This window comes from Ursus arctos, unplaced genomic scaffold, assembly GCF_023065955.2.
Source record: "Ursus arctos isolate Adak ecotype North America unplaced genomic scaffold, UrsArc2.0 scaffold_7, whole genome shotgun sequence".
NCBI classification, from domain to species: domain Eukaryota; kingdom Metazoa; phylum Chordata; class Mammalia; order Carnivora; family Ursidae; genus Ursus; species Ursus arctos.
In genome coordinates, this window is record NW_026623089.1 from 69,784,407 (window position 1) to 69,801,649 (window position 17,243).

The 17,243-nt window shown below is 45.2% G+C and overlaps 1 protein-coding gene across 2 annotated transcripts in view; it reads right to left on the reverse strand.

Annotated features, from left to right (window-relative positions):
• The window catches only part of TARBP1 (TAR (HIV-1) RNA binding protein 1), an 85,274-nt gene that overhangs the window by 29,397 nt on the left and 38,634 nt on the right, over positions 1–17,243 (reverse strand). For both annotated transcript variants that reach the window (XM_044386052.3, XM_026504147.4), the window contains exons 13-20: positions 16,061–16,158; positions 13,132–13,293; positions 10,502–10,689; positions 9,864–10,125; positions 9,577–9,765; positions 8,122–8,312; positions 7,879–7,950; positions 5,905–6,025 (exon numbers count right to left, since the gene is read on the reverse strand). In XM_044386052.3, the coding sequence (XP_044241987.2) occupies positions 5,905–6,025; positions 7,879–7,950; positions 8,122–8,312; positions 9,577–9,765; positions 9,864–10,125; positions 10,502–10,689; positions 13,132–13,293; positions 16,061–16,158 (1,283 nt within the window). The remainder of the gene's footprint in view (positions 1–5,904; positions 6,026–7,878; positions 7,951–8,121; positions 8,313–9,576; positions 9,766–9,863; positions 10,126–10,501; positions 10,690–13,131; positions 13,294–16,060; positions 16,159–17,243) is intronic.

The window sequence follows — 17,243 nt, forward strand, 5'->3', positions numbered from 1 at the left end:
GTGTGACCAGTGCCTACACCAGAGAACGGCAGCACGGAGCCCCCTCCAGCAGCAGAGCTCTCTCTCTTGCTCACGATGCTCGGTGTGGTCCACAGTCGGCCAACCGCCAGGCTGACTTCCGTGCTGTAACTACCAGTGGTTCGCCGCTAAGTCAGGATGGCACTAAAGGGTGGATCATAGTCACATGTCCCCAAGATGAGAAAGTAGGTCATCCACCATCTCCAAAGCCACTGCCACTAATGTAGATGATTCTCATCGACTTGGTAAAGTCCGTGATCCTTCCTCTTCTGTGATCCCATTCCATGCACTGCGATGCGTTAAGATTTTGTAACAACAGCTAAGTTAATGTAGGATTTAATGACTCCTCACCACGATTAAAGTCTCCCAACCTCCTCTCTCGCCAGTATTTCCTTGGGGACATTTTCTCTTGCTAGAAGGGTTTCGGGTGTCACCTCCTGCTCAGCCCTGATGCAGCTAAGCACGGACCCCGCACTAGGGCAGCTCACACAAGCAGGCGGGAGCGTCTGCACCCCAGTACCCCTGCCCTCGGGGCCACACTGAAGTCATTGTCCTCACCCGTCTTCAGCTCAACATCCTCTGTCCTTTGACTTGTTCTACTCACTGTGCTCTTTTACTGAGAAAGATCTTTCTCTTCTCTACCAGTCCATTGACCTCTCTAGTGTCATGCACCTCCTGACCCAGCCTGAGCCCCAAGAATAAGCTCTACGGTATCTTCAAGAGCACATTCCATTCTTTTCACTACAACCTCACACCCAGTTGCAAAGTCCCTTCTTTTGAATCAACCCTGTGGTCTTAAAGAAGAATCTGATCCTCCTTTCAAGTTCTCAAGACTGCTGAAGAAAAGTCATCTGCCCCCCCAACTTCACTGAAAGTACGGATTCTAGCTTCAGCTGGGCACTCACCACCGCTCGACCAGGGATCTCCAACTCTGCAGCGCCCAGAATCGCCCTGCGGGCTCGCTCAAACAGACTGCGGGCCCCACCCCGAGGTGCTGATTCCGGAGCATCTGCATCTCTAACGCACTCCCTGGTGACGCGGACGCTGCAGGTCCAGAGAACGGAAGAGTAAGATTCCACTCATAAATGGAATCTAGAACAAGGAACGGACAAACAAAGCAGAATCCGAACTATCAATACAGAGGGGAGGGCACGGAGGATGGGTGAGACGGTGAAGGGGAGGGAGGTGCAGGCCCGCGGTTACGGAATGGGCGAGCCACAGGGATGAAAAGCAGAGCATGAGGAATACAGTCAGTGCTACCGGGACAGCGAGGTAACGGGACAGATGGCAGCTACGCTGCGGTGAGCACAACGTAACGTGCAGAGTTGTCAAATCGCCGTGTTGCACCCCTCAAACCAACGCGGCGTGTGCTTCAACTACACTCAAATTAAGAACGAACGAACGGACTACTGTGCCAGACAGTCGTTTCCTCTTCTCGGGTCTCTTCTCATTCCCGTTTCCACGAGGAGAACCTGAAATCTTCACTACTCCCCTCACGGCTTTAGCCCCGTCCGGTCTCTTACTCCGGCCACACGACCCCCCCCCCCCCCACTTCCAGGACCCTCCTTCGAGCTCCCTGATTCACCGTTCTGTCTTCAACCTCCATCTTCTCACATCGGAGGAAGAAAGGTCCTAATGTTCCTTTCAGAAATCACATCAAATCGACTTTTAAAAAGTACCATTCCTGCCTTGTGCATTTGCTGCCCCTCCCTCTACCGCGCGCGGGCCGCACCCCGACGTGCTTCTGAAAACTCGGAAATGCCCCCACCCAGCTTCCGCCCCAGTGCCCAACCCGCTCTCGGCCACAGTGGACACCAGCACTGACGGCCACCGAGACACAGCTCGCGGTGGGAAAGACAGGCTCTGAGATGAAACTTCATCATCACGGACAAATTCACAGAGGTTCCTCCGCCAAATTCTCTACAGACGAGATTCTTCAATGAGCTCAGTTAAGGCCACGAGCAACACCGGACCAACACCATCCAACACTCGTTCTATCCTCACTTCTTGGACTCTTACGACCTTTCTCTGGTTCTTTTTCCTACCAATATACTTCAAGTGTTGGTGTTTCCTAAATCTCCATTCTCAGCCTCCCTCTAGAGTCTTGTCCACATTCATCACTGGGCACAGTGGCTTCCATGTCTTTCCTGAATATCATATTCCTAACACCTGTTCCTGAGCAGTTTCACATGGATGCCCAACAGCAACTCAAATGTAATACATCCAGCACCAAATTATGTTCTCAGACCTTCTCTTGCACCTGACCGAAACTGGGATAATTCAAACACCAATAGTAACTACAACAGACTGAAACACACCAATATGTTTAAGCTCAAAAAAATGAGAAACAAGAAAAGTCACTGATCACCTTCAGAAGAAATTAGAAGACACTCGGAAGCCAATTCATTATTTTGAAAACTGATAAATAAGAGGAAAAAAGCAAGCACTGATCCTGCCTTTCCTACATGAAACATACCTCGGGGTTATCTAAATACTTCGTATTTGGATACAGAAGAATTTCCGCTAATAAATGAAAAAGGAATAAAAGAATTAGAGCATCACCATTCTGCTCCTAAAGAATTGACAGAACGAGGCAATGCGTCAGTGACTAACACCCCGAAAGGAAAGACAGCCAAGTATCTACATTTCCTGACGGGTGGACGCTCTTGCCCCACCTTCACCCCCAAAAAGGAAAATCAAACCTACATCTGATCAAGGCTCTAGATCTCAACACCATCTTGTATAAAATCAGGGATCAGGGAAACACCTTAAAGGGCACCACGGAAATTCAAACAGCAAAATCCAGACTGCAGAAGTCCCTAAGATGAAAACAATCTGCCTGCTCCAAAAAATACATTTCAAGTTTGAAACGAATGAGGAGGGGAGTCTGTAGATTCAGAGACACTAGAGACATCGCGACCAACCAATGGCAGGGTATGGACCTCATCTGGGTCATATTTCAAACAAAGAAACTGAAAAAAATGTAAAACAATCAGGCAAATTTAAACACTGATTGGATATTCAATAATAGGAAGGAATTTTGAATTCAGGTGTGAAAATAGTATTGTAGTCATGGCTAAAAAAATAATTCTTATCTTTATGAGATACATACTGAAATATTTATAGATGAAACTGATGTTGGGATTGGCTTCAAAATAATGTGGGTTGGGGGGAATGTCAGACGTAGACCCCACAAGACTGCCCATCACTGGTAGCTGCCGACGCTAGGCCAGGAATGGATCCCTTTTAAAGCTACTTTTATAAAACTGTTTCAAGTTTCCAGTAAAAAGCAAACAAAAAACTACCCGCACGTGCCTCAGTAAAACCTAAAGAATGGAGAGTGGGGAAGACTGCAAAGGCCAGGAGCTCAATAGTGCTCGCCCACCGGGTGGTCAGGCTGCCATGCGCCTGGAGGTCCTTGAAGATCCCCCCCGCCCTGGCCACCACCTCCATTTCCTCTCGGTTCACTCCGTCCATCCACGGACTCAAAACTGAACCTCTAAGGTGACACATTAGACACACAGTGTCAAAGCAGTGACACAGCAGTGCGTAATCCCCACCCTCTGTGGCTTCTGCACTCCAGTCAGGATGACTGACTTTAACATTACCATATATTAATTCTGAGATCGTTGCTACAACTTCAACCTTACCCTTGGTTTTCAAACGCCAACTGTGTTTCTGCCTCTTCCCTCTAGAAACGACCCTGCTTCCTGGCTCAGAACACAAGGGTCCCAGACGTTCCCTCCCTCACACCAACTCACCACCACCTGCCCTGCTCTTTTCTCCAGCTCAGAGGACGAGGTCACTCCGGACTAGGGTGAGCCGGCCCACTCCACTCTGGATACGATCCTTTTCCACTTTCTCTAGGATTATTCTTTCATTTTTCTTTATTTTCAAATTACCCTTTTCATTTATTAGTTGCTCTGCCCAATTTTCTTCATCTTCAGCAAACAACTGCTTGGCTTGAGCCAGTGTCTAATATGTGACTTTTCTGTCCTTGCTTTTCCATCTCCTAAATAAGGCCAATACTTCTATCGGACATAGAGCCCACCTAGACTATTCAAAGATTTTTTTTTAAAAAATATAATTCACGTACCATAAAAATCACCATTTTAAAGTGTCCCAACTCAGTGGGTTTGGGCATACTTACAGAGCTTTGCAAGCAACACCATTCCAGAACATTCTCACACTCTGAAAAGAAATCCTGTGCAACTGCTTCCTGATCTCTCCTCGCCCCCGATCCAGCAGCCACTAATCTGAATCTGCAGATTTGCCCACCCTGGACACTTCCTATAAATCACACACTGTGTGCCCTTTATGACGGGCTTCTTCTCACCTAGACTAAGAGTTCAAGGCTCACCGACGCTGGTTATTTTTAGTCTGTTTGTTGTAACAGCCATCCTAGTAGATACGAAGTGGCTACTCGGGGGTTTCGCCTGTGTGACCACCGCCAGCCTCTCCAAAACCATCATTTCTCTCCTCTGTTGGATCATTTCCTTCAACATACAAACAAGCCCCTAGACCACATCCCCCTCCAGACCCCATCGCAGCCACCCCCTCTCACCAGAGCAAAGTCAAGAGTGCCTATACCCACAGTCTCCACTGGCTCCCCAACCATAGTCCGTTCAGCCCTTCCACTGAGGTCCTCATCCTCACCATCCCAGTGAAAGGTCTTTGTAGAGGGGACCAACGACAGCCTTCTTGTCGAATCTGACAGCCAACAGGCAGCCTCATGTCCCTTCATGCCTCCAGCCAGCACCTCCCTCATTTGCCTGGGGACAACAGCCTCTCCGGGCATCCTCCAACATTACTGACAGTGCACCCAGAGTTCCACCCAACGGCACCAATCAGAGAGGCCCTTCCTGACCCTCTAAATAGCTATTCCTCCTTATCCTGGTTTACTCTGCTTCCAAACACTCTTACATTTTGTATCATGCATCAATATTCACTATAATACACCTTTGTGCTCTAGCTGATGGAGTACCGCTACTCTAGTCATCCTTTAGGGAATCAGTAAACACTATTTCCTCTGAGACGTCTTCCCTGACTCCAATGGTGCAAAGGGGAGATCTTTCATTAAAAAAAGAAAATACTTCCCAGATTGTATATAACTGAAGCTGATCTGCTACCTTCAGAAAATAAATGCATGATGAACACTGTTACTTCAATACAAGTGGCTTAAGTGGGGGCTACAGTCATCAGTTACACCCAGTGTAGCCCAGAGGTGACAAAGCAGACCAGGACTCTGTCTATCCCACCTGCAAAGTCAGGAGAGCATTATATTTGACTTCACCCCTTCCTGTCTTCTCCCCAGATTTATAAATGATTTTGCAGACAAAAAACAAAACAAAACAAAACAATCAATTCTTCACATTATGCCACTTCCTAAATCTTTTACCTTTTTATTCCATTTCTTACACAAAATAATGTATGGATATATCATTCTAAACACAACTGCTTTTGACTGGCACTAGGAAATACACCGAGCAAAGTTTAGACAATACAGGGACAACATTCTTTTCTAAAACCAAACAAGCTGGACAATCATTAATCAAAAGTTAACTAAAACCAGGGAACATTAAGCCTCACGTTTCTTCCTGATAAAAAGTGTTTAGGGTGTCTCACTTGGTGAAGCGTCTGCCTTCAGCTCAGGTCATGATCCCAGGGTCCTGGGATCAAGTCCCAGGTCGGGCTCCCTGCTCGGTGGGAAACCTGCTTCTCCCTCTCCTCCCTGCTTGTGCTCTCTCTGGCTCTCTCTCTCTCTCAAATAAATAAATCTTAAAAAAAATGTTTAGAATACATACTGTGTCAACATACAGAGCAAATGTTGGATTTTGACTTTTTAGTTGAACAGAAACAAAGACAAGTAAAATAAGGCATATTTACTTTATCTAATAGCTTGATTGCAAGATCTTCCATAAACAACTTATGAGACACATTTGAGCCATGTAATAAACACAGGAATTTGACTGCGCAAATTCTCACATAGTGGTCTTCTCTTTTAGTACTAAAAAAATGTAAAATGACAAACTATGTTAATACATTTTCAAAACAGAAAAATATGTCAAGCATTTGTTTCAAAATATAAAACCTTCCACGGATTTCTAAACTTAAGCAGCTCCATACTTAATGACAATGCTTTTTCAATTCAGGATAACGGAACATAACAAATGAATGTCTCAAAAGGGGAGCCTGTACAGAGTCTGATCACAAATTCCCCCAGACTTCTGGCAAAACAGTGCACACACCACCCAGCCTGGGCCAATGAGCTCTTCTCTGTAGACAAAACAGATCATCGCTCATGGAACAACTCATTACGGAAGACCATGGACACCTGTTAGCTCAGGGGCACAAACGCACATCAGACACCCGATGGCTGGTCTCTACTGCGCGCGGTACACGCACGTTCTCCAAGTGCTGGGCAAACTCGGGAGCACCGCGGGCCTGAGCCAGACTCCCAGTATGTTCTGTGTCCAAATGTGTGAAACTGTTAATAAGTATTTCCAAAGTTCATGACAGTTGCTAAAATGGGAATAAACATCCAACAACAAAACATCTGTCTGGTAGAAATCAAAGTATTTTGGAATCATCAACTAAAAAATTTCACTTTTATTGCTACACTAAACCTGCCAAGAAAACAAAAAATCAAGTAAAACAGTTAACAATGACAAATGTATATAGTTAATGAAGAGAGGCAAACGATTTAAAACACAGCCATGACTCTCAGATCAACACTCTGTGATGCCTATATACAATTATCATTCGTAGGTCTTTTTTATAAATATCTAAACACACAAATTTTTGAAAATTACATGGAAAAATAAAATGAAAAGTAGCTACTTGACAAGCTCCAAAAAAAAATTAATTTAGAGGTTAGATAAGAACAGTCTTATCCTAGAAATGAAAACTTTACTTAAGATACTGAAAGAGCCTTTAAAAGCATGGTAGGAGTAATTTTATTTTTGTGTGTGGTATATTGATTTGTTAATGGTGAATTGTTACCTCCCCCCACAAGAAAGAATAACGTGTGTGTGCTGAGGATCAGCCCCCACCCAAACAAAAGAGAGGAATGGGGTTCTATGTTCCCTATAGTCATTTTCTTTTTTCTTTTTTTAAGATTTTATTTATTTATTGGGGGGGTAGGGGGGGAAGAGCATGAGGGGGAGTAGCAGAGGGAGAGGGAGAAGCAGGCTCTCTGCTGAATAGTGAGCCCGACCTGGGTCTCCACCCCAGGACCCTAGGATCGTGACCTGAGCAGAAGGCAGATGCTTAACTGACTGAGCCACCCAGGTGCCCCTGTCATTTTTTTTCTGCCCAAAAAATTTTCATTTATTCCCATCAAGAATGTAGTAACACTGTAAAAAAAAAAAAAAAAATCTTCCAATGTCATGTTAGAATTTCTTCCCACTTTTTCTTCATCTTTAAAGAATTGTTTAGGTTGGCTCAGTCATTAAGCGTCTGCCTTCGGCTCAGGGCGTGAGCCCAGCATTCTGGGATCGAGCCCCGCACCGGGCTCCTCCGCTGGGAGCCTGCTTCTTCCTCTCCCACTCCCCCTGCTTGTGTTCCCTCTCTCGCTGGCTGTCTCTCTCTGTCAAATAAATAAATAAATAAAATCTTTTAAAAAAATAAGTAAATAAAATAAAGAATTGTTTAAGGTTATCAAATTTTAGGAAAGAGTTTTCGATCTGAAATATTTGCAAGGGAATAGGATTTCTAACTTGCTTTGAAGGCTCTTTCCATATCTTATAGAGATCACTAGTAAACATTTATGAAATTTAACAAATACAGGATGTCTCTCATCTGATGTTAAAGTTTGCATATTCCATTTATATCCAGACGTGGAAAATCCACCACACTTACTTTTCAATAACCGTGTTTGCTGCACAATCGTGTCCGAGATTTTCTATGTAGGTCTGCACATCCTGAGTAAGTCTTCTCATAAAAGATATTTGACAAAGAACAGAGTTTAGATGGGAAAAAATCAAAACCCCAAATTTAATGTTTTATATTCTTCTAATTGAAAGCCTCAAAATAAAGACCTAATTCTACTCAAGTAGATACTTCACATGAATTACGGCAGGTTGAAACAATGGCATCTTTTACCTTTGATCACGCCTAAACACAGTGCCAAATATACAAGCCTCGAGGACAAGTTCGCTATAATGTTTAGCACTTGATAAAGATACTTGGGACACGTCTGAAGCAGAAACTATCCAAGATTTGCAGCAATAACTTATCAGTGTATTGAAGACTCCAGTTTTTACAGCAGACATTTCAATTATCTTGTACATAATCTGGAATGAAATACAACGGTCATTTTATTCTTTGGCCCGTTTAGTTTTAAAAAAAAAAGTGTTGCTGAAAACTTACTTGAATGGCTTCAGATGATAGTTTCGACATAACTATAGTGTCTTACAATTAAAAATTCTTTATTGTTTAAATTTTGTGAGATGATCAATAATCACAGAATGCTAATTTCTCACTTCACTGCTCATAATAAAAGTAAATAAAATTTTTTACCAATAGTGATATCCCCCTGGGACTTTCCAAGAGAAACGACTGCCCAAAGTAATAGAATGAAAGGGAGAAAAAACATGCCCCCCCCCGACATTTTCAGTCCTCTCTGCATTTTGCCAGCATGCCCCCCCTTCCCCGAGGCAGCAAAGACCCCGGTCTCTAAGTGTGTCCTGTATACAGGGACAGCGGCGTAATAAAAGGACTTCATCTTCCATTCCCCCTTTGGACAACGAGGTATGCATGAATCCTAGGCATGACGGCATCCCCCAGGTCACGTTCCCTACTGTCAGTGGTTGTAAATGCAAATGCCACCAGGAACCAGGAGGACCTTTTGATAAGGTTATATTCAGAGAAATATTTCTCTACACAAGAAAAGCAACAGCACAAATGTAGTGACAAATGGCACCTGCCATCTGCCTTCAGCATCCGGGAGTCAAGGGCTTGCTGGGGAGTGTGGACGTGGAGGGGCATGCCCCCTCTGGACGGGCAGCTCTGAGGAACAGCCGGTGTGGCCAGGCCATCCAATTTCCCAATATTCCAAGAGAAGGGGAAATACAGATTCTCTTGCAAATTTCCCAATTCTTAAGTAAATCTGTGTGGCCCGTGTGGGTCACAGGCTGCCCTTCTGCACATACTCTTCCAACCTCATGGAGCTTGTGCTCACTCATGACACCGAGAAAGGCTCAAAATATATCTGTGTGGACTGAATGAGTGAATACACAGCAACGACACACTTACAAACAGAACTCTCTTCTTCTTCGTGTGCTACAGGCCACGCAAATTAAAAAAGAACAAAAAGTAACCGTCTTTTAGTCTAAAGTAGTCAAATTCATAGAAACAGAAAGTAGAATGGTGGTTACCAGGGGCTGGGGGAGGGAAGAAAGGGAGCTGCTTAATGGGTACGGAGTTTCAGTTCAAGTTAAGAAACTTCTGGAGACCTGTTACAACAACGTGAACGTTCTTAACTCTGCTGAACCGTACGCTTAAAGATGATTAAGATGGCAAGTTGACGTTTTACCGCATTGTAAAAAAAAAAGTTACCTCTTTTATTTTGAAATACGCCTGGCCCTTGATTTTTGCAGCTATGGTAAGAACTTTGGTGTCAAAAACAAACTGAACAAAAGCTTTTAAATTAGACCAGAATATCAGCTGAGTGTTGCTTAAAGCAGATATAATTTTCCAAGCCATGTCAAAAGACTCTACACAGAGTGATTCAGAGGAGGTCAAAAGCTGGAAGGAAAAAAGAAAGAAATATGTAAGAATGACTTCATTTCAGAAACCGATCTCTGTTCCTGTCACTCTTCAGTTCACATCTCAGTGTACCTCACCTTGGGAACCAGAACTTTCATGCAGTGGAACACAGGCAAGACTCGGTCTGAAGGCAGGACTGTGAGGGCGCCAAGAGCAGACTGCAGAGTCCTTACCGGCCTCTGAATGGCAGGCAGGACGGGTTCCGGAACATCACCCTCTGACACTGGTATCAAGGTGTGATATTTTCTCAACAAGAAAGAGAGGCAGACCCACTGATCATGAATATATTGTGCGACTATTTTCCCCCATCCTTGGGAAGCTGATGATTCTTCAAAAAAACTGAAACAAAACAAACAGTCACCATCCCTTGCTCCTTCAAGTCTGGCTCAGTTCCTTGAGCGTGGAGCAACGACCCTTACAAGAAATCACAGTCACCATTAAAGAGCCTGTCCCACAAAAGGCAAGGAAAGCACACAGACCTCAACTTTCTAACTACTCGGAACATAGGTACTTTCCTTCCCCGTAAAGGATTCACTCAGAACGTGGCTCTCTAGTAACAGAGCTGCAATAACACATCATCATCTTCAAATTCCCATACCCTACAAATACGGCTGGGCACTCACTCATCATCCCAACGACGAAAACAAAAACGAAATTTTACACATTAGCTAACAGATGCCTTTCACCCAGGGGCTGCCCTTGGGGGTGAACACACCTGCTCTGCTCCTCTGTGCGGGGCTTCTGCAGCGTGTGGTTGAGTGGGAGGGAGGAGAGGAACCTTTCCGTGGGTCCGGCATCCAGACAGTCGAGCTGCAGTTCTGGAGTCTGGTCAACGGCCTCACACACCATGGCCAAGGCCGCCATACTCACGACTCTCTGAATCTGTCGGGCAAGCGTCGGCTCCTGAGGGAAACGGAACATTGTCTTATTTCATGCGAGCCAGTCCTGAGCGTTGGGACCTGAGTGCCCGCCTTCCCCTCTCCCTGCCTGCTACTGGACGGCAGAGGCAACAGAAGGAGACCCGATACTACAAGTCCACCAGCGTCACCACCTCTGTACAGACTGGTGGTGACCAAATTGAAAGTGGCAATAAAAAGTCAGCAGTTCCGACTAAGAGGGCAGTGTGGCCTCTTCAGTTGGGCAGGTGGGTTCCTGGAAGTGGCCCATGACAGAGCACCCACCTACTGGACCTCCACGTGCATGGGAAGCCCTGCTTCTCGGCCTTTCTCCTACTCACGTACATATTTGATACATTTCTATGGACGAGCCTTAGCTTTAACTGTTGGGCTGAATTATGTTAAGAAAACAACAAGGCTCCAGGCATCCATGTACCTAACTCCTTCGCCATGTACGCTGCTTTTGGAGAGGCGACACAGCCCAGCAGCTCAGAGCTACTCACGAACCACAGGGACGAGGCTGCACCTCGGCTCTGCACTTACTACAGTTTGGCTGTTGGACACACTGCAGCTTAGTTTCCTCACCTGTGAAATGGGGACAGTAAGAGAATCTACCTCAGAGGGTTACTGTGCAGATCACATAAATGGGTGATTTCATGGAAAGCACTTGAAACTCTACACATGGAAACACAAAGAAAGGAAACCAAGACAGTCTGGCTTCTTACTTGGAGAAAAAGTCAACTGTCTCGAACCAAGAACCCAGGAGTGCCGGCAAGAACCCACGCTATGGACGCAGCTGCACGGGGGGACCGCAGCAGTGTCCCCACAGCCAGCCAGCCAGCCACATCTCTACCCGAGAGGAACTTTCTACTCCTCACTCCGCACCTTCCCTCACCAATCCCCCTAAAATAAAGCAAGTGTCTCTACGTATAAATTTTACCTAGCAACACTGTCAACACAAGAAATAAAATTTTGTGTTGACTTTTAGCCAATATGGTCCCTGTTAAGCTTAATGTAATTCAGTGAATTACTAGAACAAGCAAGCTGTCTTAAAGAACTACTGTGTTATGGTTCATGACTTTGGTCTACGACGTCCTTCTACAGCACGTACTAGACAGGATGCTGAAGTAGTAAGTGGGCCTCCTTATTTTTGGGGACAGTTCTTAAAAACTACTTTAAAAATCAGATTATTGGGGCACCTGGGTGGCTCAGTCGGTTGAGCGTCTGACTGTTGGTTTCAGCTCAGGTCATGGTATCAGGGTCTTGGGGTCAAGCCCCACATTGGGCTCCATGCTCAGTCTGCTTAAGATTCTCTCTTTCCCTCTCCTGCTGCCCCTCCCCCCTCCTAAAAATTAGATTATTAAAGCAATCGAGTACTTTCTCTGTTTTAATTAGCAGACTGGACTACTCTACGATTTAGCTCAATTTTATTAAACACTTATGACGTGTTAAATGAAAATAGCTAACATTCAGTGAGGGCTTTCTACATGCTGGGCACTGTTCTAAAGTTTTAACATGTATGAGCGTACTTTAATTCCCACTGTCAACTCTATAACCCTCATTTTGCCGGTGTGGTAAATGAGGCACAGAGAGGTTAAGTAATTTCCTCAGGGTCACAGAGCTAGCAAGGATAAAGCCAGGATCCACATCTAGGGAGTCCAACTCCAAAGCCTGTGCTCAGAACCACTACACCTTCCTATGCCACGTTTAAGAAATGCTTCCAGGTACTAAAATCCAGAGGAGAAAAGACAAACACATAAGTTATTGGAAAAACAAGAAAGATGGAGAGAAACACTACAAAGGAGGCATAAAGAACAAAAGATAAATGGAGGAAGGAATGAGACACCGATCCAAGTTGGGCCCTAAAGGATCGAGCAGATTACTGACAAGTACGTACTGGAGGGGAGCACGCTGTTGGCAGAAGGACCAGGCAGAAGGAAAGCCCAGACGAGGAAGGATGTGGCATGTGCTTGTGATTCGTGACGCTCTGAAGAGACCCCTACGCGTGACTGCAGCATAATGGTGCTTGGGGGGCGGGGGGAGAGGAAGCAGCAGAAGACCAGGGAAGACAACAAGGTAGACAGGCAGGGATATGGGTTGTTGGATGTATTAATACACACCATGTGTTATACGTCACATGTCACATATTAGTCACATATCATATACTATATATATATTTAGACACGTTAAAGTGTCCCTTACTGGCACCTGGGCAAAGACTCAGGGCAAATCTACCCTCTGTATCTAAACAGTTTTCAGACTTAAGTCACCACACCTTTGTTATATTCTTAATATTAGGGTAAAAATCCCAATCTTCATCAAATATATGAACAAAGGATACTATTTTAAATTTCAGCAGATGCTTTTCATATCGGAATGTTAATAAATCAAATCTGTATTCTACGTATGCCTTATTCAACATAACTGCACACCTTGAATGGAGGATTACCTGTCCACTGTCCATCTCTTGAAGATGCCGAATGGATGCATTCTGCAGAGGAGAAATAACTCTCCAAATGGGGTTGCCTCTTTTCCACCCAACTTTCAAATGGATATTTATAAGCTCAGTTAATACCATCAGGTATAAATGGCAACGATCCAGATCCGAAACCTAAAGACAAACAATAAAACACTTAACACGCAGGGTCCATGATTTTTACCAAACTATGAGAATTCAGATAGAAAATAAATGACCTTATTTAAAAGTACTAAAACAAGATATTGAGAGAAAAAGTTATCTCCTCAGAGAAGCCCTCCATGATCTCCCCACACGGAGCTAAGGACTCCCTTCTCAGAGCTTACACAGTGACTATGCATTCCGCATCACTGCGGCACACGTCACGATTCGCTCATCTGGCTCACGGGCTGACCGTGAGACCCTGGAAGTTGGAAACTATGTTCTACCAACTCTTGCATCCCTGAGCCAACATATCATAAATAACAGTTAGAGCAGTGACAACCGCCTTTGTTTTAGGCAGGTTATGATCCTCCATTCTTACTAGGAAGGTTATGGTCCCATTTTCCTAAGACAACTCCTGAGAAGGGAATGGTAAGGGGTTCGGCTCTGAATGGCTTAAGTGTGAGAAATGCAACTCAAGTTGTCCAAGAGCACCTGACTGATGGGGTGGTGAGCTTGGGAGAGCCGCCTGCGGTGGAGACGGAGACATAGGGTCCCTGGCACAGCTGAAGCTGGGGGTGCAGCCCAGACCGCCCCACGGGAGGAACAGGAGAGAAGGGCCCAGACCATGCTTTCTAAAGCTCCCACATTCGAGGCTCTCTATTGGAGAATGCACATTCAAAGGGAAGGTGGAGTGATGGCGGAGAGATGGAGCCACTGCAGGAGAGGATGATGTGAGGGGTGCTCGGGATGGCTAATGTTTCGAGGGCGAAGTGGCTGGTATGTCCAGTGGGGCTTAGGAGTCAAGAAAACCACAGTTTGACGGGTGCCTGGGTGGCTCAGTCAGTTAAGTGTCTGCCTTCAGCTCAGATCCTGATCTCAGGGTCCTGGGATCGAGCCCCACATGGGGATCTGCTCAGTGGGGAGTCTGCTTCTCCCTCTGCCCCCTCCCTGCTCATGCTCTCTCTCTAGCTCTCTCTCTCCGTCAAAAAAAAAAAAAAAAAAAAAAAAGAAAGAAAGAAAGAAAAGAAAAGAAAAGAAAAAAGAAAAAGCAAAGCAAAGCATGGTTTGAAAAGTATCCATCAGGTTTGTGACAAAGGAGTCGCTGACAGCTTCAGAGAGAGCCGCTTCCGGGCTTCGACAGAGGCAGAAACCAGGTGAGAACAGAGCTGTGGTTTATAGGTTCAGCTCTAGAGAGAAGGAAGTTGGGCGCTGGAGAGACCAGGGAATAGAAAGCGTGGGTTCCTTGAGATGAGGGACTGTCAAAGCTGTTTTGGGGCTCGTGAAAAGAATCCAGGAGACACAGAGAGGCTGAGAATACGAGAGAGAGGGGACTGTCAACAGCCAGGTCCTGGAGCAGATGGAAGAGGACGCAGGCCAGACTGCCGCACTCCGCAGCATCCAGGGAGGGTGGGAGATGGGTTCAGAGTCTGGGGGCTGCTGCACCCAGGGGGGCCAAGGGCAGGCGCCACCCCCCCTCCCCCGCCCCAGCAGCCTGTAGCAAGCACCAGGGCCTGTCCTTGCTCCCTGATTCCAAGGCCTCCTGTTTGTAGCTTGAAATCAGTCATGGAAACAGATAAATACTACAAACCAGGGCTTTCTTCCCTGAGAGCGGTGGTTAAACAAAATCACATGAACCCTTCCCCCCTTTTTAAAGCTATTTTTAGTGTCAAATTCCAAACAAAAACAGTTACGTTCTACAATGGGTCCTTGGAGGTTCATTACACTTCTTTTGTGTAGGTCTGAAAATTTCCCTAAAAAGATGATAATAAAGTGATGTTGAAGCAAAACAAACCAAGAGTTATTTCTTTATTAAATGCCTTCTTGGAAATGTAGGTATAGCAAAGCCGCTATTAGCAACTGCTTAGTAAGAACTTAGACAGTTGACACCCCCACTCCAGAGGGCTTTTCTTCATAGTCTCCTTGCCTTCCTACAATAACAGCTCAGGTCCTTCAGTACAGAACTTGCCTTTTTGCATTTTCACACCTGCTCATGAGCCTATCAAACAAATGTACTTGAGTATTCTAATAAAAATTAAAATAAGTATATTTTCTCACTTTATTAACAACCTGATTCTAAAGCTTCAACATTTGTCCCTAGAGATTTCAACCAAAAAAAAAAATTAAGAATAATAAGCATTTCTATAAGAATCAGCATTTTCAAAATACTCTTGAAGAAAAAGGAAGATTTTTTTCTTTCTTTCTCTCTCTCTCTCTTTTTTTTTTTAACTTCCAGTGCAGTTCACATGCAGTGTTATATTAGTTTCTGGTGTTCCCAGCTGTCCTAGAGGGAACAAAGCATGTGGAGAGCACAGACAGCAGAAAAGGACACTCACCTCAGATGGACTGTTATCTACTCTGTTTCAGAACCGCTTATGGAGCTTTAGAAACAGACCCGTCCTGATACCTGGTCCCGCCCCAAACCTGCCACTCTCTGGACACTGGGACCAATACGCCTGAAGCACTCCAGCTAGGTCACACTGGGCAGACCTCGCAGCCCCTGGGGAGCGGATGTACTATCCCCATTCTGTGGGTGAGAAAGCTGAGGCTCAGAAAAGCTTCACAACTCCCCCAAGGCCTCAGTTATGACACGGGTGGAACGGAACGAGGAGACTCCGCAGCTTAAAGTTTGCTCTGCTTCCTAAGGCAGCTTCTCCAGAAAGTATCACATTAATTTTCTCAATTTCGCAGAGTGCCTGCCCGAAAGCAATCACTCAGATATTGACAGAAAGAATGCAAAGTTGCTCCCGTGAGTACTTACACTACTTAGTTCATTCATAGTAAGCCGTCGGAGGATAAATTCGGAAACGCTCTCGGTAGTAGACATGACGAAGCTCTGAAGAAGTGTGAACACCTCATCTGTACAGGGAAAAAAGTGTGTAACTGAAATGACAGAAACAGAAGTTCCTTGGTACAAAATAGGCCAGATTTTCTAGTAAAAGTACAACTACATTAAGCATATGGGTGAATTACTTACCGAAAATGAATTCCAATAATATAACAGTCATTAGTAGCATGGGGCAATCTATAATTCACCTTAACAATCATTTAGGAGTTCTAGTTCTGGATAAGATGGAACAGGGGTACACCAGCCTCTCTCACAATAAAACCCAGACAGAAGATCTGAGCATCTACATGGAGACTCTAAAAGGTAGGGAGTAGCAGACGGATCAGAAAGCAGTAACACCCAACAGCGTGAGTTTGGCCCTCCACAGACGGAAACCAAGCACAGGAGCAGTCAACAAAGTGGCCAGCACGATGGCCCAACTTTCTGATCAGAGAGTGAAAAAGGGGAAGCCCAGAGAAGCAGACAATGAGTCCTGAGGAGGTTGCAGAGGGGGAGGCGCTCAGGAAAACGGCCTCAGAAAGGGGTTTGTGAACTGCCGGGCTCACCCCGAGCTGCTATGCGCGGACCTGCTAGTGAGCAGCATCCCAAAGACTTTCCGAACTGAACTAACAGAGACAGCTGTCCCGGCCCCAGACTGGTCACCGGATGGGTTGCGTGTGGTGCAGGTCAAGACAGCACCACAACGCTGACAGTGGAACCAACACACACAGAAGCCACAACGTCAGGAATTAAGGCCTAACCCCGAGCTGACCATCTGCTACACAAGATTATCAACATTCTCCACAGGATTTAAGCAAGACCCAGCGTCTCATAACATAATACTCAAAATATCTAGGATTCAATCCAAAGTAACAGGGCACGTGAAGCATCAGAAAATTCCTAGCTCACGAGGGAAAAGACAATCTGCCAATGCCAACAATGAGACGACGTTGACTCCAGAAAAACCTGACGAGGACTCCAAACAGCTAATGATAAAAATGCTTCAACAATCAATCAACAATCAATCTTAAAACATACGGGAAAATAGAAAGTCTCAGCAAAGAAACATAAGATACACACAAAAACCAAATAGGAATTTCATAATTTAAAAGTATAA